At 41.0% G+C, this 23,999-nt stretch overlaps 1 protein-coding gene across 1 annotated transcript in view; it reads right to left on the bottom strand.

Annotated features, from left to right (window-relative positions):
- Window positions 1-23,999, bottom strand: part of grin2aa (glutamate receptor, ionotropic, N-methyl D-aspartate 2A, a) — a 156,301-nt gene that overhangs the window by 19,543 nt on the left and 112,759 nt on the right. The window contains exons 5-10 of the mRNA XM_077555625.1: window positions 16,143-16,257; window positions 9,469-9,671; window positions 6,405-6,576; window positions 5,159-5,312; window positions 4,094-4,219; window positions 3,356-3,585 (exon numbers count right to left, since the gene is read on the bottom strand). Of these exons, the coding sequence (XP_077411751.1) occupies window positions 3,356-3,585; window positions 4,094-4,219; window positions 5,159-5,312; window positions 6,405-6,576; window positions 9,469-9,671; window positions 16,143-16,257 (1,000 nt within the window). The remainder of the gene's footprint in view (window positions 1-3,355; window positions 3,586-4,093; window positions 4,220-5,158; window positions 5,313-6,404; window positions 6,577-9,468; window positions 9,672-16,142; window positions 16,258-23,999) is intronic.

The raw sequence follows: 23,999 nt of genomic DNA, 5'->3' as shown, positions 1-23,999 counted from the left end.
ACGGCTTCGAGGAAATTCTGGTCCACCATCCGGCGTCTCAGGAGAGGAAAGCAATGCGCCGTTAACACTGTGTATAGTGGAGATGGGGTGCTGTTGACCTCGACTCGGGACGTCGTGAATCGGTTGGGAGAGTACTTCGAAGACCTCCTCAATTCCACCGACACGCCTTCCTTTGAGGAAGCAGGGTCTGGGGACTCTGAGGTGGGCTCCCCTATCTCTGGGGTCGAAGTCGCCGAGGTGATTGGAAAGCTTCTCGATGGCAGGGCCTCGGGGGTGGATGAGATCCGCCCGGAGTTCCTAAAGGCTCTGGATGTTGTGGGGCTGTCGTGGTTGACACGTCTCTGCAGCATCGCGTGGACATCGGGGACAGTGCCTCTGGATTGGCAGACCGGGGTGGTGGTTCCCCTTTTTAAGAAGGGGGACCGGAGGTTGTGTTCCAACTTTAGAGGGATCACACTCCTCAGCCTCCCAGGTAAGGTCTATTCAGGGGTTCTGGCCGTGGAACAGTGGACCAGCTCTACACCCTCAGCAGGGTCCTCGAGGGTTCGTGGGAGTTCGCCCAACCAGTCCACATGTGCTTTGTGGACTTGGAGAAGGCGTTTGACCGTGTCCCTCGGGGAGTCCTGTGGGGGGTGCTTCGGGAGTATGGGGTACAGAGCCCCCTGATAAGGGCTGTTCGGTCTCTGTACGACCGATGTCAGAGTTGGTCCGCATTGCCGGCAGTAAGTCGAATTTGTTTCCTGTGAGGGTTGGACTCCGCCAAGGTTGCCCTTTGTCACCGATTCTGTTCATAACTTTTATGGGCAGAATTTCTAGGCGCAGCCGAGGCGTTGAGGGGGTCCGGTTTGGTGGCCTTAGCATTGCATCTCTGCTTTTTGCAGATGATGTGGTGCTGTTGGCTTCTTCAAGCCGTGATCTCCAGCTCTCACTGGAGCGGTTCGCAGCCGAGTGTGAAGCGGTTGGGATGAGGATCAGCACCTCCAAATCCGAGACCATGGTCCTCAGTCGGAAAAGGGTGGAGTGCCCTCTCCGGGTTGGGGATGAGATCCTTTCCCAAGTGGAGGAGTTCAAGTATCTTGGGGTCTTGTTCACGAGTGAGGGTAGGTTAGAGCGGGAGATCGACAGGCGGATCGGTGCAGCGTCTGCAGTGATGCGGACGCTGCATCGGTCCGTTGTAGTGAAGAAGGAGCTGAGCCGAAAGGCAAAGCTCTCGATTTACCGGTCGATCTACGTTCCTGCCCTCACCTATGGTCACGAGCTGTGGGCCGTGACCAAAAGAACAAGATCCCGGATACAAGCAGCCGAAATGAGTTTCCTCTGCAGGGTAGCCGGGCTCTCCCTTAGAGATAGGGTGAGAAGCTCGGTCATCCGGGAGGGACTCAGCGTCGAGCCGCTACTCCTCCACGATGAGAGGAACCAGTTGAGGTGGCTCGGGCATCTGGTTCGGATGCCCCCTGGACGCCTCCCTGGGGAGGTGTTCCGGGCATGTCCTACCGGCGGGAGGCCCCGGGGACGACCCAGGAAACGTTGGAGAGACTACGTCTCTCGGCTGGCCTGGGAACGCCTTGGGATCCCGTCGGAGGAGCTGGCTGAAGTGACTGGGGAGAGGGAAGTCTGGGCTTCCCTGCTAAAGCTGCTGCCCCCGCGACCCGACCCCGGATAAGCGGAAGAAGACGGACGGACGGACTTTAAGTTTGTGAGTATACCTGTAATGTTCGGTATATATTATAACCTCATGGAGATAACCGAGATGTAGATACAATAAAGAAGATTTGCCACCCCTCTCGTATTTCATATGATTAACCTGAGATTAGCAGTGCACCCAAAAGGGTAGTGTTTACAGAAACCACAATCCTCAAAGAGTGAACAATCTACAGTAACCGGAATGCATTGCTGTCTTTACTTTTTATGATCCCACGGTAAAGGCTCCACGGAGGGGAATTCTAACAATCAGCAAGCTGGAGGGCATTCATAAGACAGACTGCAGAGGATACTTGCAGTCTAGTAAACATGAATTATTTCCTCTATAAAAATATTCCTCTAATTTTTAACTCAACTGGATAGACAAATATCACCAGACAAATATCATCGGTTGCGATTTTTATAAGGAGAAAAAAAAAGTGGTTACATGTGAAACCTGTTGTTTGAGATTGTTTACATCTGGGCATTAAGTTAAACCACTCAATCATTTTGATGAAACACATACTGTACTGAATTTTAATTTTAGATTAGTGTTGTGACTAGTAACGCCTCAAGCTGAAATGTCCATGAAGAAGATACTAAAACGGAAAAGAAAAACAAATGTAGGTATGACTAGTCTTGTGTGCCAATGTTTTGCACTAAAAACTGTTTTGCTCAGGATTTGTGCAAATAAAGCTAAAAAAACAGACACTTACACTGTGTAACCTTTGTAAGTCTTAAAAAAAACATATGAAGCTTATTTTCTTGGTGAGTAGATTTCTGACCTTTTGTTCCCCAGCATTTTTTTGGGTGTGTGAGGTGGAGGAGAAATCACTGACCAGGAGCTCTGAGGTGAGTTTTGCTTTTCGTATTGCAGGTCAAACACAGTTTGTTGTCCAGTCCTGCTCAGCAATAGCTTTTTTACCCAGAATTTTACAGCCTCTCTACGTCTTGTTTGCTCTCACCCCCCCATGTGCCTTTCCTTTCTCCTTACCTCAGCCATCAAAACATGGCCCATATCTGTCCGCTTGTTGTCTTGTATCTTCTTGAGCGTCTTGGTCTTTGACAATTCCTCAGTCGCCATCCCTGCACCTCTTCCTTGAACGTTGTCACAAGTCAGTAGACAACACTCTACTGCACCTTGAATCTCATCTACTTTTCTCTTTTCACTCACTCCTCATTTGTTTCGTCAAATACATTTGGCTTGACCTTCTGTCTTGTCAAATATGTCTACTTTTCTAATATTTTTTACCCCTTCATAAGTGGCAAAGTGTGGGAAGAAAAAAATGCAAAGACAAAATCTCATTGAAGATGGAACTGATAAGAAGAAAAAAAACAATTGAAAAGCATCTAAATTGTATGAACCAGATATAGTAAATATTACATTTCTACCTTTCTTTTACATGAATAGAGGAAAGAAAGAAAAACGGTATTTCTTTTTTCAAACATGATATCGCCTGTTACACAAAGACTCTTAATTAGTATTGTGAATTTGCACATTTCTGAACAGGAAATAGAAAAACGGTTAGCCAAAAGGGTAAACATGGTTTGTATCAGACTGGTTAAAGAAATTCAGGTTAGTATACTTGGCTCAAAGTGTCAGAATTTAAATAATCATCCTAGCAAATAGATGGGTGGATGGATGGCTATTATAACACAGCTCGCTTTCTTTTACCTTGTTGTCAGAAAGCCCTGTAACTTGGTCGACGAACTCCTCTTGGATCATGAAAGCGGCCAAGTTGGCAGTGTAAGAAGCCAGGAAGATGACAGCGAAGAAGGCCCACACAGACACGATGAACTTGCTGGTCGTTCCCTTTGGATTTTGTACCGGGACAGAGTTGTTGAAGACGAGACCCCAGAGCAGCCACACAGCTTTGCCCATGGTGAAGGAGGGACCGTGGGGGTCTGATGGGGGGTGGCACGGAGGGACAATAAGAGCAACGGAGTGATGTATATTCTATGACAATAGTAAAAATGTACCGTATTCATCATTGTGCATTGTGAAATATCAATCTATAGTGTGATGAGATCAACCTAGCGTGTGTATCAAGGTTGTTATGTGGCATAGCAAGCCTCCTTTTACAGCAACAGAGGCATAATTTAGGCAACATAATTTTACTACTTGGCAGCTCCAGTAGCAGGCATTAATTTAGACCTAACGACTTTGATGTTAACATGGCTGATGTAAAAAATGAAGCAGAATGAGATCCACATTGACTGTAATATATTAACTATGTATCCATAATTGATAGTTCATTTTCAATTGATTCATTTTTTTCTAATGTAATCTCAAAATGTATTCGGTTTTATATGTCATGTTAAAGCTCATCACTGCTCGAGCTGACATGATAAAGTATATTCCATCCTTTGAGTGCACACATCTGTGTGTATTATTTTGGGTGTGCATGCGTACCTTTTCCCTGCGCCAGGTTTCTGTTGAAGCCGAGAGGACTGATGTATTCAAACATGAAGACAGCCATTGCAGTCACCAGTAGGAGCATCACAAACATCATCACCCAAACTGATGCACTGAATGGCTCTAAGAGAGGACAAGAGTGGCATAAGATGACGGGGATTTAGTATTAATAAGAGCCGCTGAGTCACAATTTCAAACATTACACATCACTTCTTGTGATTCATGCTCCGTCTCGTTCTTACTTTCCATGATCTGAATGTGGAAATCAATTACGCACATGAGCTGCTGAGTAAAGTGCTGCATTGAACAAGTTCGCAGGCACCCCTCTTAAACCCCAAAGCCATGTATGTGTGTGAGAGCGTCACGCGCATATACGCAGACAGATCTCTGGTTTGACAGTGTGAGGAGGCGTAGGAAGCCCTGGTGTCAGCAGTTCTGTCCTCCCTCTGAGCCAACAACACCACTGCAGAGATTAAAGCAAGCCTATAATGTATGGCAGAGGGGCTGCATCGCTTGTGAGCAAGAACGTGTTGGCGAGAGGCCATCATGGGGCGTTCCAGCAAAGCCCTTTTAATTGCCACGTTCACGAGTTCAGTGTGCTACATACATGTTAAGCGTGTGTGAGACTTCACGCTGGCATGAGCAGCCATAAGCCTGAGCTGTGAGCTTTTGCACTTCTATGCCTATCAGCTGGCTGCGTGTCTTCATACCAGCCTTAGAGGCTGTGCCTCAAGTTTTTTGTTTTTTTTATACAGCCTATATTATGTATTTTATATATAGATAAACATATAAGGTATTGTTAAAAAGAATGTATGATGTCTAGCCTCAGGAGGCACCGTGTACACAAACAAGTACTGTAAGTGTTGAGCTCAATCCCGCAGATAGAACAGCGAGTATCGACTTGTGGGGTCACACAACTAGGCTGTGTTGTCAGCTTTGTATCACAGGGAACACTCACCTAAATGATGACACTTCCATATTCACACAAACCCGAAACAAGACATCTCTTCTAAACAATCCTCTGTGGGATTGAACAACATACAAACATGAAATGATGCTTACCAAGAAAGGCTGAAGGGGACACGGTTCCATTACTACGGGACACCATGACGCTGATACCAGTTTCCACGAATGGGACGGAGAAATCGATGACCTCAGAACGCTCCTCATTGATCGTCAGAGATCCGACGGCCATGACGGCTTTCTTATAGACCACCTTTGTGGGTAGAAGGGGCAGGGGAGGTTGGTGGACAGATGATAAAGGCAGAGAGGTGAGCAAGGTTAAAAGGATTTAAAGATTTTAAAAGGAAGTAAAGATTTTAGGAGGCACGTGAAATGTAAAGAATAGGAAAGGGGTTATGTGTAGGTAAAAAAATTGTTTTTGTTTTTAACATATTGTTACAGTGGGGGTGCAACACTGCAGCAACTTGTGAAACAATGACCTAAATAAAAGTAAGACTGATAATTGTGCTTGAAAATATTTTATTTACTCTTTATTAGACTGCCACAAACAAAAAAAAAACGATTGTACTGCCCTCTGTATGTTTTTTTCCCTTGAGTGCTACCTTAGTGCATTGTACTCTAAGAAATGCTCCTACATGGCTACACATCTAATCCAGAGTGTTGAACCCTTTAGTATTTAATTATGGCTCCAGAAATACGTGTCTGTATTATTTTTGGGAGTGTTGGGTTACACTAGATTATTGAATCGGATCTTTAGAGTGTTTTAAGTTTTAATGTGACATAAGTTACTAGGCGCTAGTGAGCATAGCATTTCCATGGTAGTGCCCATGTAAATTAGCATTATGCTAACGCCTAAAAACGATACCGTTTTTTGTAGGGTTTGCAGCTAATTTTAGTGAATGGTGCAAATTTATATTATTTTAAACTTTAAATAACTTGATTGTAATGTCTCCTTATATTTTGTATATTACAGTTTTGCAGTTTCATCCAGTAAATTGCCGAAACAGCAAGAGGCTTCCTGGTCTTTATTAGAGATGCTGTTAGCTAGCTGTACAGCTATTTCCTAAACACTAGTGAAGATAGAATATCAATATCTAAGTTGGAATCAGTTGAAATGCAAAGAGAATGTCTTGTAATCTTCAAGACAGCAATGACTGCCATTAAATATATACACCCACTTAATTAGCTGTCTTAAATTGACCTCTGGGACTTCACCTTCAGACTAAAGCAATTATTTAAAGATAATTGTATCGCAATAACTACCGTTATGTAGTTGTCTTGCTCATCTGAGAACATTTACTAGCCATTAGATGTGTGTTAAAGTCAAAAGTGCCTCTTAGCTTACCTCTCCCACCATCCCATTCCAGACATTGTTAATCTTCTTTCCATGTTTGCCATTGGTTACTAGATACAGGTCATAGGTGAACTTGACATATTTGGCTATCTTCTTCAAAATGTCAATGCAGAAGCCTTTACAGCACTTCTTGATGTATGTCCCACCAGCCTCAGTTGTGTTGCTGCAGAAAAACAAACGTGCAGTATATCACATTAAAAGACGATTGTGAACATCTACTGTGTAGACTCGATAACGGATTGAAACCAGCACAGGTAACTTTTAAACCAAGTACCTGCACTATTTTGGATTGATTATTGTTAAGAAGACACTTGTTCTGATAGAAGGAAATGATCATTTAAAGAAGAATATGTGTTGAAGTGTGTCAATACGATGTAAATGCAACTTGAATTTGCGGAGGGAAAATGCAGTCAATTAAAGTATCTCACTTCATATCAATGCCATATAATGAACAACAAATTTTCAACATCCATCATCACAATGAAAAAGACTTAATTTCACTGAATGCTCCAGTTGCATTTTCATCTTAACTTATCATATTAAGAAATGGGCATCCTTTCTTCTAACTTTAACTCACTAAATATGGACTTCATAATGGCGCTGTATCCTCAAACCATGCACCATCTGTGAGTGCACACAAACTGTGCATCAACTTTCTGCCACCTGGGACTCGCATTTAACTTTTAGATGTGTGCTAATTAGGACGATACAACCTTGTCTAAGTGCGACCTAAGAAAAACTTAAAGAAGAATGAGAGGAGAAAAAAAGTCTTATACATTGAATCATGACTCTGCAGTTACCTTCGAAATTGGAACACTGTCACTTTGGAGGATTTATGTTGTGTTGGAGAAGAAATGAGGAGGGAAAAAAACGCTAGCCATGGCTTGCTTCCGCTGAAAACTTCAGTTGTTAAATTCACTTGCTGTCAATGTGTCAAAAATAATCTCAAACAAAACGGGATTCTTGCCTCTTCTTATTTTTGTCATGATACAAAAGTTTAAAAAGTGGTAAGAGGAAGAGCAGTGTAACCAGGAGAATCTTTTAAAACTTTGACAAGATGTGTGTTGGTATTGAAAGCACTTTGATTGGCTGCTTTTCAATGACACGTTTTTGCCCCTTTCCCCCGTTATGAATGTAGTTGTAATTCCTGTATGAATTCAAACTATGGTATTCATTAAGACATCTTGTTGTTTATAAAAGGTAACTTTGCGTTTATGTAGCTCACAATCAGATCACGGAGCAAAAAAAAATCCCACTGTGCATGTTGAAATGTTTATGCAGTATATTTGTAAACCCCCTTCAGATTAGGTTGTTATGTGTTGTGTGTATATAGGATATTTTAACTCTGCTTCTACAATATATTTTAATTTGATGTTTCCAGGAATTTAAAATAAATCTGAATGAAAGGGGCACTCTTTTTTTTCCTCCTCTTTTTATTTAATATTAAGATTAAAATTGATTTAGAATTAGTCTTTTTTGTTCCAATACATTTTTTTCAGTGTGTATAGATGAATAGTTATACTCGGGATGTTTGATACGACTTTTGTTCAGACCGATAGATATCCGTACGAACACTTGATACCGATACCAAGTACCGACACTGAATAAATAATAACATATATAGAAAGACTGATGATTTTCTATTATCTTTTTTTTCTCCATGTGTTCATAAAATACTAATTTTGTATAGAACGCACAATAAAATTTATTGTAATAAATACCGGTAAACTAAACGAAACCAGAAAAAGTCCCAATCAAAATATTCGTTATCTTAATGGGCATCTGTCAGACAAGTATGCCTTTAGTTCCTGACTGTGAAAAGGCCACAAGTATGGGAGGCGTCATGTCTACCAATATCTAGAAATATCTGGTATCAGTATTCTCCCATCCCTAAATTATACTAATAACAATACAGTGAAAACTTATCTGATGTAACAGAAATGAGGACATGAAAGTTGGCATGAGCAGGTCCAGAACTAACATAGAGTCCAGACCTGTGATAGCTGCACTCATGATCGCAGTGGGCACATTTCGACAGCCGGTGGAGAGCATGTGACGTTATGGAGGCTCTTTGTGAAGTTGCCAGGCCAACTTGATATAGAACCACTAAAGGCCTCAGGGGTCTCCAGGGAGGGCAGAGTAGTCATGTGTATGTAGGTTGTTCTTAGGCCCAGCCTGGACGAGTTAATTTGTGATTCTGCATGCATGAATGGTCCTCTGGCCCCCTGATCCCATCCCGACAACACCCCTCTTACTGTGTACTTCCCTGCATCCATCCCCTCTTCCTCCAAATGGCCACTGCGGATGCCTCAGTGGGAATTGCGCTATGGGAGGCACAAATCCACTGCACTGTGTGAGTGGACATGTGGCAAAAGCGAGTGTATATCAGATTGACTCTGCGTGTGTGTGTGTGTGTGCGTCTGTGTCGCTCCTTGGAGATGCATTATCCTCCGCCCTACTTCACAGTGATTCTGGAGGAAAATCTCTCTCTCGGCCTCTTCCCTGGGACTCCATTACAACTTAATCAGCTGCGTTTGTGTGAGTGTGTGTATGCGCATTCATGTGTGTCGTTAAGTCGGTAATGTTGCATACACATGGATAGGTTTAAGTGTGTAGCGTGCGCAACAATCTTCGGAGAGCCTGCATGTGTGTGTGCTGCAGTGGTAAGAACTAATAGTGTGGTGCCATCAAATAAAAGCTTTGATTACGTATCATCCAAACCACTGTGTGCTGCACACACTCACTGTCACGCTCACAATGTGTGAGCCTTCAAGAATGGAGCCTAGCAAGACACAGGCAATATCGTGGTGGGAGAGAGAAAATTGGAAAAGAGGAAGTAAATTGCTGAGTTCAGGCTTTTTTTGTGTGTGTTGTTTGGGTGGCAAGTTTCTACATAGATCATTCTGTAATTCCCAGAAAAGAACACAAGAAAGCATATAGACCCAAGATAATGACAGTGCCAAAGGCAAAGTAGGATGGATTATTTTTTCTAGTATGCTTATCAAATAATTCATTGGACGTGACGATTAAACACAGAGACAAAAGTCACACATACTCTTTGATATGTTTCCTGCAGGGCACAGAGTTCCTCATGCAGGTACCGGTCAGCCTCTCGACATCCTCCACGATGACAAATGGCTTCTCCTCTAACGTGACGATGGACAAGTGGTTGTCGTCAAGCTCAGCGTCGCCAAAGGAGTTGAAGCGTGGCCACACTGGATACTTCAGTGTCAGGCTGCCGTTGTCCAGCTTCCCCATCTGCGGGGATGAAGGAGTGCAGGATACACGCAGCATTAGCAGTCAGGGATTATCTGTGTTGAAATCAACATTTTTGGGCCGGCAGGGATGTTAACTGAAGTTAAAGGTTAGGTCATAAAAGTGATTCGGACACCTCGTTTTATAGTTTCGATCATCAGGGGCACCTTGATTAAACATTGTATGTCAATGTCAATAGTTTATAAAGTTTTCAGAGCTGCAGTGTCATAGATTCCCTTATAGATGCTCTCTTCCCTCACACACCTGACTGAGCATGTGTGCGCGCATATGATGCTGACTTATGTTTGTATCAAGCAGGCGAGAAAAGAAGCGGCACAAAGCAAAAAAAGGCTTTGCTCCGCTTTCAATTATTAATACTACAGGAGGCAGAAAAAGGCAAACGTTGCTTTCGCTCACTCCTTCTATTTAAAAGGCATGTCTCATACATGCTCTTTTCTCAATGCAGTTGTAGTTTTGTGTACAGACTTACACAAGTGACTATTCAGCAGTGAGGTTTATTTACCATCTCTGGATGAATTCAACACACACTATATACTTTTGTTGTTGGGTTGAGTGAGGGGGGCAATTGTGATTGTTCCCCTCTGATCGTATACTCATATGTTGGTTATTACACATACACTCCTTAACTTTGCTGTTTAGCCTGCCTGGCAAGTCATGTGTAGGAAGTGAAATTAGCATTTTAATTGTTTTGCTCTGAGTGGTTTTCTATCCTCTGACAGGGATTAGAGACGCCTCAGTCAACTGCCGTAGACACCTCTCAGAGTGTGCGTGTGTGTGAGTAGGGGGAGGGTTGATTGTTTTGGACAGTACACTGAGGTGGCATGAGCGCTGTTTCTTGTATGTCACCTTTTCTCACCAGTGTAAAGGCTGCTTTTGTTTCCTCTTTGTTGCAATTTGCATGTCAGCGTGCACTAATATGTGCACATTTAAGACAAACAGTACATGTAATGTCAATGTGTGTGTGACAAACAACTAGATGATCAATATTATTGGACTGTTGTACAACAAAGCTAACTGTGACACTAATCAGACTAAAATAATAATTATAATAATTATAACAACAACAACAACAACAACAAATCAAACAGTCTTGTATAGCAAGTAAAGCAAAACGAATTATGGCACGTCTAATTTTCTGTAAGATGTAATGTGTTGTATTCCATAATCATGGTGTCTATTTGTTGACATAATGAAGGTAAAGCAGCAATGCAAGACGCCTGGTTATACAGAACTATATGCACAGTAAACTTACCGGCCAGGTACCCATCGGCAATCTACTGACATCTAATAAATGTTTGTCACATAGCATACTGTATACAAGAGATAATACCATTACATGATTATAATAACTTTGTCAGAGAATTATTCATTGAACAACATATCATTTTACTGTAGTGGTAGTTTGCAGTAGCGTAGAATGATTTGAAGCTGTTTTGATTACCCCAATGCGCTAACAAAATAACAAAAGTAATTGAATATTTTTCTGACAGTATCAACTGAGCATGACTTTAGTGCTACATACAGACCTTCGTGGACCAAATGTAGCAGATGGTAAGTTATACATCTAACTTGAACAGTTGTGACTATTTGTCGCACTCTCATGTGTCAATTGAGCTCGAAATACCAAACCTCACAACATTCAGAATTAATTTCATATCTCAGTGGGATTTACACTTGGAAAGGTTGAGGACGGATGCGGCAAAGTAGCTGAATTCAGCAACTCATGCGATTTCCTGTCCCCCTTCTCCCTTTTTTCCCTCGACTTCTCTCTAATTAGAGAAAAAGGGGTTATAAATTAATGTCGAGAGAGGAGTAGAAAAAGAAGATGCTCTCAATCGACTGAGCGCGCAGCAGACTGCTGAATCTCCAGACCCGATCCATTACGCACACACAGTGCTTGGAGAGCAGAACGGTGTGACACAGAGGCCACATGGAGGTAATGATGACGGGACCCCGATGGATTCTTGCTTTCTGATATCTTAGTGTATCACCACACCCGTGCAGATTTAAAGGAGACGTGTTGACGATTTGCCTCACAACAACCTGTCTTATGCTGAAAAGCCATTGAATCATGTCATCTCCCGCGCCGCCTGTGCCAGCATTTCATGTTTTCTTCCCTGTTGCTCTCTTTCCACCACCCTTCCTCGTTGCTCTTGTGCGTTGTTTGACCTCTACAAACACATTTCCAATCGAACACATCCCTGCTGAACACGAGAGCGAGAACACTAAAGACAACAAGGGATCAAAGCGCTTTTCATGGCGCACCTTCTGTGCGCACATCTCACTGCGAGAGTTATCGCTGTGGCAATTTGCATTATGGGAGAAAGAGTCCCTAATAGCGTGGGGGAAAGCATTCAGTCATAAAATAATATCTGTCAATTCTGTCAGACAAAATTATGTCGAGAAAATAGAGCTTGCGCTTCCTCTCCCGCACTTGCTCTGTGTATGTGCGTGCATGTGTGTGTGAGGGAGAGAGGGGGAGAGAGTCAGAGAAAGCTGCATGAAGGAAGGAGGCACGTGCATATCTGTGTGCAAAGTGTATGTGAAAACGAGGGCAACAAGAAAGCAGATGATAAAGTGGAGCAGTGAGAGAAATTTTCACCCATGATGATCTGTTTTTTTTAGTTAACATTTTCCTTTATTAAGATGCATAAACTATTGCTGCCTTCATCGACTAAGAAATTTGCACCTTTGTGTATATGCATATGCACAGAGGCTTTTGCGCATTTGTCTCCACTGTGATTTTTCAAGCACAAATCCCATGCTGTCTGAAATCATTATTTTGCAAACTGGCTGCAGCAGTTCCTTCATCAATTTACACACACCATCTCATCAATAGGAATCAAACAAAGTCCTGCTTTTAATCCGTGGATACATTTAGGTTAATGAAGTTATCGGACCCCCCCCCCCCCCCCCTCCAAAAAAAATACTTAGGGCCGTTTGATATCACTTTTTTCAGACCGATATCAGTACAAGTTAGTTTCCGATACTGTACCTACATATACCAATACCACTAGTACTTTTGATACATATAATTTCCTCCCAAAAACAATGGCAGATACATTTAAAGGCCTATATATTCCAATATAGCTTTTTCCTTAAAATTGCATGAAATGTATTATGCTTCACACGTCTAATTTCCATTTCTTGATTGTAAAATCACCACAAGAGTCCTGTTCCAAATACCAATACATTGAAATAAGTCTGGGTATCAATCCGATACCTGGTACTGGTTCTCGCCCCCCGCGACCCTTGTGAGGAAAAGCGGTTAAGAAAATGGATGGATGGATGGATAATAATAATAATAATAATAATAATAATTTCCTTTCTACATGGACAACAATCCATTCCAGAATAATATATTCAAACAAATAATATAGTAGGTCTTAGTTCAATTAATTAATTTCAGTAACATTTAAAAGAATATGGTGTCTTTAAAATATTCTATGAGAAATGATTGCAATTGCGATGAATGATATAACACATATACTGTATACAACGGTTATTAAATTTATTAGAGCACTTTTATTTAATCTTCTAAACTTTTCTGAGAAGTCAGAAATTATTCAAACCTAACACTCAACCTCTACACATAATTTGACATCTTAATCAAGAATAATTAAAGTGCTTTTTTTGTTCTCATTATTTGAGATGGAGAGCTAAACACTTCAATCTTACAATCTTACACTTACTTAGATTTCCTAACCTTGCCTGTCTGCCTCAATCACTCCCCCATCTCCCCATTATTCGACTCCCCTGCTTTCTCCGTCTATGCCCCCGGGGGTGGGGTGGGGGGGCTTTGTGGTGGGGGTGGGGGCACTCATGCAATATTTTTTAGTGCATAACCATATTTTTGTGCCCTTTTTGAATTTTCACTCTCTTGATCATCTTAAAAATTCCTTCTTCTCTGCGTGCCACCGACTCCTGGTGCATTGGGTGGGACGGCTGCAGCAGGCAGAGAGCAAGAAAGAACGCGACATCAGCTCCCAATTATGTTTCCTTTGAGCCTCCTTGTTTCGCTTGCCTCTTTTCTGCAACACGGAGTGGTGCTGATCAAATTCACAGGCCGGCAACACTCTCCTCACAGCACATCAACATAGAAAGATGTGTGCGCATGTGTGGGTTGGCGCTTGTCAGTGTGAAATATGGAAAAGGTAGTCTTGGTATAGAGACGTTGCGGCAAACTATAGTGAAAACTGTAACACACGATGTAAAAGGGACGTAGTGGTGAATATACGCACATGTATGAAGAGTTGACTCTTGCAGACCCCCAATAATGAGGCGCAACAAAAGCTTCAAGCTGTTGCGAACATGTACTATTTGGCCTATTAAGGAAGTGGGAAGGAACAAGAGAAATAAGGAAGCAAAAGAGGGGAGGTTGGGACTACAAAGTAATGGAAAGAAAGGAAAGGAATGAGGAAAAAGGGAGGCAGCAAGAAAGGAAAAGCAGATTAAGGCAGGTGGACATTAAGGTATGCATGAGGGTGGGGAGGAAGAAAGGAAGTAAGGAGGGCAAGTACGAGGTTTGGATTCAATAAAGGAGGACTGAAGGGATGAGGGGATACAGAATAGGGAAGAGAAGTGAAGGGAAGGTAGGCACAGTGGAGGTATGATGAGATGGAAAAAAATTAAAAGCAAGAAGAAAGGGGTGAATGAAAGAACAAAAAATTTGCAAAATGAGCGATTTCAGAAATTAACTAAGGGACTAAGGAAGGAAGGACAGAATATTGAGCAAATGAAATGAAAATAAGGGTCTGAACCAATTAAGGGTATATTTACACTACACGGTTCAATAGATCACAAATTTCAAATTTTGTATCTTCAAATTGCACAGTTTGGGTACGCTCAGTTTAGAATTAGGCCACATTCAAATGTGTATAATAATCAGCTATCTGACGATATGGGGTTTCCAATAAGCCACAAGGGAGGTGGGTGGAGTTATATTTTGTGTCAATGATGTGAACCCATATCGGCTGTCTGTGGGAGGTGTGGCCCACCAGCTCCCCACCACTTGTACAGGGCCTGTGTGTGTAAGAGCTACAGACAGCTACACATTGAATTGGTAAAACAGTGCTTTGTCACTGATATGGGCCAATGTCAGATGTCCCATGGGGACTCCTTCTGTATGAAACCGTAGGCAATTGCCTGTTTTGCATGCCCTGTTGTGGCACCTCTGCTTCCATGTTGTCTTTGCCTGGTGCTCACGCATAACTGTTTACGTGCAATTTCGTCATCTGTACATGTGGTGCGTGAGGTACAGTCAATGTAGCTCTTTACATATCTATGTGCCACTTGGGCAGGGAAAATGACTTTAAATCGTAATTTGGCACTTGGACCTGCGGTGTAAATCCAGCCTAAGTAACACTGGGAGGGAGAATCAGGCAGGATGATGAATGTACTGAAGAAAGAAAAGAAAAGGAAAGCAAAGGAAATAGAATAAAAAAAAACAGCAGGTAGGCATTAGGCTCAGAAAGAAGACAGCAAGGAATACGGACAGGGGGTTGAAGAAATGAAAATATGAATGGAGTATTGCTAGGAAGGAAGAACGATGGGAGGCTGGAATGGTTATGGAAGGAGGAAAAAGACAAGTAGGTAAGAAACGACATAAAAAGGAGGAAAGGGAGTTAGGTATTTGGAGAGGGAAAAGAAGCAATAGAGTAACAAAATAAGGGGACATTTCAACCCAATCAAGTTCAGAGAGTCAAAACCATAGAACCTCCATATGTCCTCATCCCATCTTGTCATCATTGCTACCATCATCAAATCTTGCGGTTTATTTACGCAGCTCTCGAACGTTGTCTTTCAGCCCCAGCCAGCCTTAAGTATGACCAACAGGGCTATTAAATATGAGGCATTTAAGGCAGGCAAGAAGCAGCCGGACGTTAGTATTAAGATGCATGGCGCTCATTTCAAGTTCATTACAATGGCGAGAATACTTAGCGATTTACAGTGGCTGTTCATTAGGGAAGCTCGCTCACATTAACTAGTTAAGGAAATCCATAGGCTTGATGGCAAATGAGCTCATTGCTCAGCTAAGGGTCACTAAATAACACATTGCATTAGTGAGGTTTGGCGTTTGTTACGTTTCTTTTCTCTTGCAAAGGGATTCTCTGAGATAACTTGTCAATCAAACAGGGATGCTGTGATGCCTTTTTCCTTGTCGTTTCTGAAGGTGGCGATAGTTGATGGGATCTGCTTATACAAGAAACAAACAGTAATGATGAAGAGAAACAATGAAAAGTGAAACATGACGCCCAACACATGCAGACAACTAAGAATTACTGGTGAGTGATGACTAAAGCTGGCTAAAACATTTTAAAAATCATTTAGAATAACAATTACAGAACTGAAAATATAAAGTGTAACACCTCTGGAATTGAAGAATCAAAGTAATGACCACAAAAAAATATATATATATATTTTAATGCTCTCACAGAAACACACATTTCCTACCTTCTCCCACTCTCTCTCTTTGTTGAGAACAATGACCACCAACTTTGGATGTTCTTGATATCCATCGTCCGTGAAAGACAAGTCTCTGCCTTCCCACGTCACATTCATCATGTACCTGAGAAGGGAAGGGGCAACGGACCATTTGTTAGTTTATTAGTATCATCAAAGTTTAAAATATGAACTCTTTTGCATTGACAACTGATCCATGCTATTGATTATGATGATATTCTGAAAATCAAAACATGATGGGCAGGTTTATCAACAAAAAACTGGCACACACAAAAATATGCAGTCCCCAACAAACAATGGTGTGCTGGGGAAAAAAAATCTGTACAATGTTAAAATTATTATTATTAATTGGTCCTCCTTTGACCAAGAAATCACCACTGCTGGAGGAGTCTCTGAAATAATAAATTATAGCGACTCCCACAAATCTCTAGTGATAACTCGAACCCTCAGACTGAATCAACAGCATCGCTGCTGTTTCACGTTAGCTCTAGGGATGTAACGATATCCAAACTTCAAAATACAATATTATCACGATATGAAGGTCACAATACAATAATTATCCCGATGTTGTGGGGAGGTTGGCGATACAAAAAAAGTTACAATATTGTAAAAAAGTGAGCTCATACTAAAAAAAAAAACTGCAATATTGTGCTTTTGTACATTACAGCAATGCATATAAACATCCTAAAATCTCTAATAACACTTAATATTGAGGCTCATACTTCCTCCACATATTGACTCAATTTACAAGCATATTACGTTCCCCTTCATCTGATCATTAGCGTGGATTTTAAATGTGCTACTTTTAATATCGTGACAGGACGGCGAAGATATATTGTGGCGATATCACGATATTACCGTTATCGTTACATCCCTAGTTAGCGTTGCACACAATTTTACCTCACATTCTCGAACATGCCATTGATCAATTCCATACAAGAAAATAAGCCAAGAAGAAAAATTGAGCCAATAAGAAACCTCAAAGCATTGCCACCTAAGGGTTTCGTCATCGAAATTATCGTCAACTTGGCTTTCACAATGTCCAATTTGCCATTATCGAGTTTTAATATTAAATCTAAATTGGGAGAAAAAAATGGCTCAATTGATTGGGTGAAAAGTAGGAAAAATCAGCGTGCATAGACGGCAGAGGACGAAGTGATACGTCTTCATTCTGTAAATCAGCGGGCAGGATTCAGAAACGCGACTCGGCGGCGCAAGGCGCAATGAAGACGAGGGAAAGTGTTTACAAGTGAGAACATGGAATCGAAGTCTCGTTAAGTCCACGTTCCTAACCTGGAAATTATTTGGGGTTGACAAGACCAAAATAACATCTCGTAACGTGTGCCGGAAAACGATCGCCGTGAAAAGCACATCTGTTCCACCACTGACCATATGGGGGATTACGTGAATTTAGACTCCACAAGTACGACTACCGCTAAAGATAAGATAAGTAAAGCAGCCAAACACAATCAGAAAACGCTCACTGCATTGAGCTAACACACACTGTCATTGACAAAGCAAGTAAACGTTGCCGATGCCTCACACAAACGCCGCCGTTATGTAAGCGAGTAAAAGTGGACCGAATGTTCCATATTGGCTTCATATTACACGCTTGTACTCCGCATCATAGCTACATTTGTCACTATATCACGTGCAGAACAACTTCGGTAATTGCCTGTCAAAAGGATGTTGCTGCATTTGTTGTCATAATGTCTACAATAAATGCAGGATGCTCACTCTCTCTTACAGTATATTCGTTCCATCACTATATCTAAAAAAAAATATTCCCCCCCATTCTGACTGCTATAGTAAACAGGCAGGCAGTGCTTTGGGCACCACATAGAATAGTTAAAAGCGCTATATAAAAAGCAATCCATTTACCATTTATGAGATCTGTTATTATGGAAAAATAACATTAATTTGATTGACAAAGATTCAGAAAAAAATAATGAAAACACCCTATATAGCCTGGAAATAATAATAAAGTTTCATTGTTAAATGTTGCCGTTGTAAAATGTTTTGCAGAAGATGTATTAAGCATATTAAAATATAAACAAGCGCTGTTGTTCAAAAACGCTGTCTATAATTATTGTTATTATTATTGTAATTATATATTGCCATATATATTATTTTTTATTTATTGCCCATATCGCTCAGCCCTAATGCCACCTTGCTGCGGCTAGAATTCTTACTATTCTCTGACATTTGATTTGACTGAATTTTCAAAAGGGACTGTAAAAGGAGTAATGGTCTAATATTACATCACACACTCGCAAAGGCTGTAATGAGTGACCCATATGGCAGGTTACATTAGCTAAGATGGAGGGCAATGGGAAGATATTCTTGGATGTACATAGCCTCCACATTAATCATGACTGCCGTTCCTCACTCGCACTTCCTTACTTCGTCTGTCAGTGGTCGTGTACCATGGCAGAGAGACAGCCACCCCACCCCCTACTACCCCCACTCCTACCCACTCCCCTTTCTGGGTCGGTTCAAGCACTGGTCACCAGGTTTTCGAAAGAGAAGCTATGATATGAAGTGAAAAGGCACATACTGTATACTGTTGAAGTGGCAGGTGCTTCATGCTAAGTAGGACGGTATGCATTCTTCTCTTGTAGCAAGCGCTTTGCACTTGATGAATACAATAAAATATTCTGATTATTGTGTTGTGATCAGTGTTTTAAGTGAGCCGGAACGAACAGGTACGGAGCACCGGCACTTCTTAAAAACTCCCTTGAGTTACTTCTCAACGTGCAAAGAACGTACTGTCAGCGTTCTGGTACGCTTGACAATTCATGTTTTGATCCCCAAAAGCTGTTCAGGCGAGTGCCGCTCATCCACGGACTTACATTATAGTATGGAAGTCTTGCGCTCATCACATCACCATACGCATGCTTAATCCAGAACTCCTATAGATCTTGCTTTGTGAGAGAAGCGTGCATACGTCATTCAAATCGCCCGCTAGCCCGATGCTAGCCGACCGAACGCGTGTACAACCATAACTCTTGAGTTAAGAAAATTATATAAATGAAAACGCTACCATGCTGACCTGGCTCAAAGCTTCAAAAAAGACCACTGTCAGACTCTGATATAATATATAGCACTTATTTTTTTCCACTTAAATCACTGGAATGTGATGTGCGGATCACCTCAGCTCAGCTAGGTGGGAGGTATAATAACTCGTAACAGGATTATACAAAAATCAGACAAGTGATTTCTTCAAAACTTTTCAAGAGGGGTGAAGCCTGGGTCAGGAAAGAACCCCCAAAAAAACCTGGAGTGCAGATTCCTTAAAAATAATTTCTGCCATTACACTCCGATTCATCAAGGCCAAAGGGGACAGTGAACAGCCAGTTTCAGTAGATGGAAATTACGACAACACTGCAGATAAATGCAGTGTTATGTAACGATGGTAGCTCATTGTGTATGGCATTAGGGACCTGCATTTGTTCTGCTTATTTCCGTCAACCACAATCCCGGAATGGAACAGCATCATGATTTATTTATTTATTTAGTTAGTTAGTTTGAAATGAAACTGGCTAGCCAGACAAGTTTAATCAAAAATGTATTCAATATTAGTGGGTAAAATTTAAAACTGACTGATACAAGGGCTAATTTGTATGACAATCAAAAAATAAAAAACTTTGATACTTGTTTTCTATTTAACACCAAAACAAAATTGCAGAGTAACAAGTAACGTACTTTGGGTGTCATTGTCTCCCCTGACTCCAAGATGGAACCAGCTCATTCAAATGAAACAAACGCTGGTCTCTGAGTTGTATTTTTTATTAACTTAATTTAATTTAATATATTAATTTGTTTCTGCTGTTTATAAATACATAAAAGTATGAGTAGTAATGAGCAGTAGGTTAGTCGTTTCAAGCATCGGCTCCTACAAATGCTTTCATTGGTTATTTGAAAAGCCGATTTAAGGGGAAGAATAGTGTTTTGCGATTAAACCAAAAATTATGCAAGCAACCAGGTGAGCGTCATTAAGATGTCTGATTTTACTCGTGAGCAATTGAATCAAATTATGTGTGACAGCAGCAGAAAGAGCGGTGCCAAAACCAATGTCAGCATGCAGGCCACTCTTTTAGACGACAGCCTATTCTGCACTTATCAGCAGTGTTACCGCCAATCAAATGCGCGCGCACACACACACACACAGTCCTTTATTCCTCATTTGCCCATGTTTTGCACTTTACTCTTCTTTTTTTTAATTCCTTCTTTTTTGTTCTAATTACAACATAAATGTAATGAAATAACTTAACTTTTTAGCACTTTATAGATTTGTATATAAAATATTATTCCAACCTTGTCCATTTTGTGTCAGAATGGTGGGACGTGGCTTGCATTCTGCATCATGGCCAATCCCAGAAGAGTAAAATTAAGATATTAAAATTGCATGTAATTGTAGTGCCTGGCATTTAAATCAAGACGTTGACAAGACTCACAAGTATGAGCTTTTGGCAATTCGGTCCTAAGCTGGTTGACTGGTTAAGCCCGCTCATGATGAGTGTTGCTAGGATACGGACATTGAGAGGGTGATGTACGAGCTGCAAGATGACCCTAAAGTGAACTGAATGAACACCCCTGCACACTGAGCCGTAAATTACTTTGCCCACCTCATCAATTTGGAACGCCATACTTACTCCGTCTGGTTCAACCATTTCGCACCATGCTGGAGCAACCATTCCGACACTTATCTCTGTATTCATTAGATGGTAATGAAAACAGGAGCAGAGGTGAGCAAACGGTGGAGAAGGGTCACCCGAAAATATTGCGAGGGCAAATGGTGTGAGATGGAATGAGAAGAAGGGAAAGTATGACGAGCGAAGCCTCAACTGAGTTAGGATAAAAATATCCTCAGCGTTGTGTCCTCCTTTTCTCCACTTTTGGAGAAAAGGGGTTGGGGATGTGAGGGCAGCACTGCACCAGAGTTAACCAGCATTATGTGTGCACTGCAGCAGAGAGGAGCACGTACAATGTACTGCAATCAAGGGGCAATTGCTTTTTTCTTCTTCTTAAAACCACCTCATTCTTTATTATGTCATTTTGGTGTGTAAAATGCTTACACATACACTATCATCAAATGACACACATGCAGTCCTCAAGGATTGTAATGAGGACCCTAAGGCAGGCGAGTCATTTGACACAAAACGACGCCGCAGGTGGCGTGCGTGTGACAGGAAGTGACTATACAAAGTGAAGACGACGGCAGTGTGAGCAGGGTCTCGAACCTCATGCTGTCCCTGGTGAGAATGTGTCATCACAGCCGAGATTCAGTGTCATTTTCCAATATGTAAATGATTTGAAGGGCACCACAGCACCTTTGAGAAATGCTCTTCTTTTCATGCGGAATTATTTAAAGCGGTGTGTGTTGGGAATTGCAGTTTCTATCATTGCCTTGCAGTTGGAGCCTCATCGTGTCAGATCATATTTTGTCTTCGGTCTTTGAGCTTTTCAAACACAGGTACGTAACATGATAGATCCTTTATCTGTCAGCAAGCTTTATAGCTGTCAGTCAAATACACCATTATCTTTTCAGTAACATTTACTAGAAATGTTCCAGTCAGAAACAGTTTTCATGTTATTTATAATCCTATAAGCTGGTGTTGTGGACTGCCAAGCAGTCTTGGATATAGTCTTTCCATAAATATCCTCCTGCTTAGCCTATAGCTCTTCTGCTGCTCACAATGCCTTATGTGATGCACAGCCACAACAATCAGCAAGGACACATTTTCAGGTTACGTGATTGACATAACTATGAGAGGGAATTGGCAGATTTGTTTTTTGTTTTTAGAAACCCCAGCATATTAGGAAATAAGACCTAGAGACAGAAGGGGTGGCTGGTTTGGTGTCAGTTATTTACCATTACTTTGCATGCACACTCATAGCTGGTCGATGGCAGACCTGTTAGTTTGGGCTTCAGGATTTTTGCTAAAAATATTTCGATGTACTATATCCAATTCTGGTAATTAAAAACATGCTCATCCCTCCTTTGTCAACAGCTGTTTAGCGCTGTTGAACTGTCAAGCAAGGTAGAATTCAGCATTAGCGATTTGAAATTGTACCCGGCAGCATGCGGTGGCGTGGCAACTATCTTGAGTCGTCGTTTGACTCGTAGTTGGGGCAAGTTTTGTATCGTTGTCACAAACTATTGCCAGCAATATCAAAACTAGTGTTAGAAAAACAAACAAATCAGGTATAAACATGAGCATAAACTTGGTTGATATTTTTTGACATATTGAAAATGAAAAACCTATCAGTGTATTAACATAATACAATTAATATGGGATAGGGCTAGATAAGTTCTTGTACTTCTTCCTACTCCCTTTGAACATGTAAACTGCATTGAAATATGACATTTCTTGATGATCCTTTTCTTTATTTCAATTTTTATTTTTCCATATCTTGCAATGTGTTTATATGTTTAATAAATCAAATCAATCAAATCTAACACAACACCATCAAATGATGTTCAATTGCTAATTAAGGATGCTAAAAAAGAAGAAGCTCTAATTAATTACACTAATAATCAGCTGAATGTCCTCAGAGAGACACTTACATATAATGTCATCTCATGGCATAGGCTCCTCTCATCTCAATATTTGCGAAATAATAACAAATAGAAACACGTATAAGTCGCATGTTTATTATGTGCATTCACACTAAATTCGCTTACAAATTTTGAAACATTTTAAATGAAATCCCTTTGGTGAGAGGGGTGGCTTTGGTCAGACTCAAGGCGGGGGTAAAAAGATAATGAAGTGAGGGCAGATTCAGATCTTGCTAGCATATTTATAATAGCACATTTCCCCCCATCCTCCTTCATTTTACTAATTTCAGGAAGCAGCAACTTGCCAGAACATTGCTGGCATGATATGCTGAAAACACAATATTATGATTTTCATGAAATACAAAAAACAGCTAGCTAAACGTAATGACTAATATTTAAGAGTGGGAGTAGGCTATATATTTTAGTAAAATAATAATATTAATAATAACATTTTTTTTTAAGCCCCGTTCTCATTATTTTCAGTTGAAAGTGGAAGTGTCTGCTTTTTCTTTGTAATGAGCCATTGCACACACTCACACAGGCATGCCTGCTGTTCATATGATTTATTGACTTAAGGATTCAGTGCCTCACGCGCTTTCTCTCAGCCTGTGTTACCTGCGGGGTAAGTGACAATAAAATCAACGCCTCCCATACTGAGATGAAAATAATTTACTTTTGAGGAAGTGGTTTCATCCAACACATCACTCATGCAGAAGACATTTATCTATTATTACTTGTACACATATTGTCACCGTGTCCTAATTATGAATATTCATCATTGATTCAGAAGTGTGAGATGAATCGATTTTCCAATTAATGTAGCAACATATTTCTTATAGTTGTATAAAACTGTACAGCAATTTACTAAGGAATGGCTATATTTGTTATTGTAGCCAAAGAGTAACTATCACTTCGCTTTATGCTTTGCAGTTTTACACCACTGTGAATTATAACCACAATTGTAAACTTTTTAAATAATTAATCCATTGAAGACAGCATAAATTAAAGTAGACAATTACTGGTGCTGGACCTGCCCCATTTTTCTCCTTTGTTGGTCCTTTTCTGAATGTGAGTAGGTGTGAATGTGCATTTGTGTGTGTGTGTGTGTGTGTGTGTGCGTGTGTGTGTGTGTGTGTGCGTGTGTGTGTGTGTGTGTGTGTGTGTGTGTGTGCGTGCACGTGTCTAAAAGCATATCTGTGGCCACTCAACAATAACAACATACTAACAATTTAGCTACATGAAATATTTGGTCACGTGATGAATGAAGACTCCTAAATTTATCTTAA

This window comes from Vanacampus margaritifer, chromosome 2 (genome assembly GCF_051991255.1).
Source record: "Vanacampus margaritifer isolate UIUO_Vmar chromosome 2, RoL_Vmar_1.0, whole genome shotgun sequence".
In the NCBI taxonomy this organism is placed as follows: Eukaryota; Metazoa; Chordata; class Actinopteri; order Syngnathiformes; family Syngnathidae; genus Vanacampus; species Vanacampus margaritifer.
This window is presented reverse-complemented; position numbering and strand designations above follow the sequence as displayed.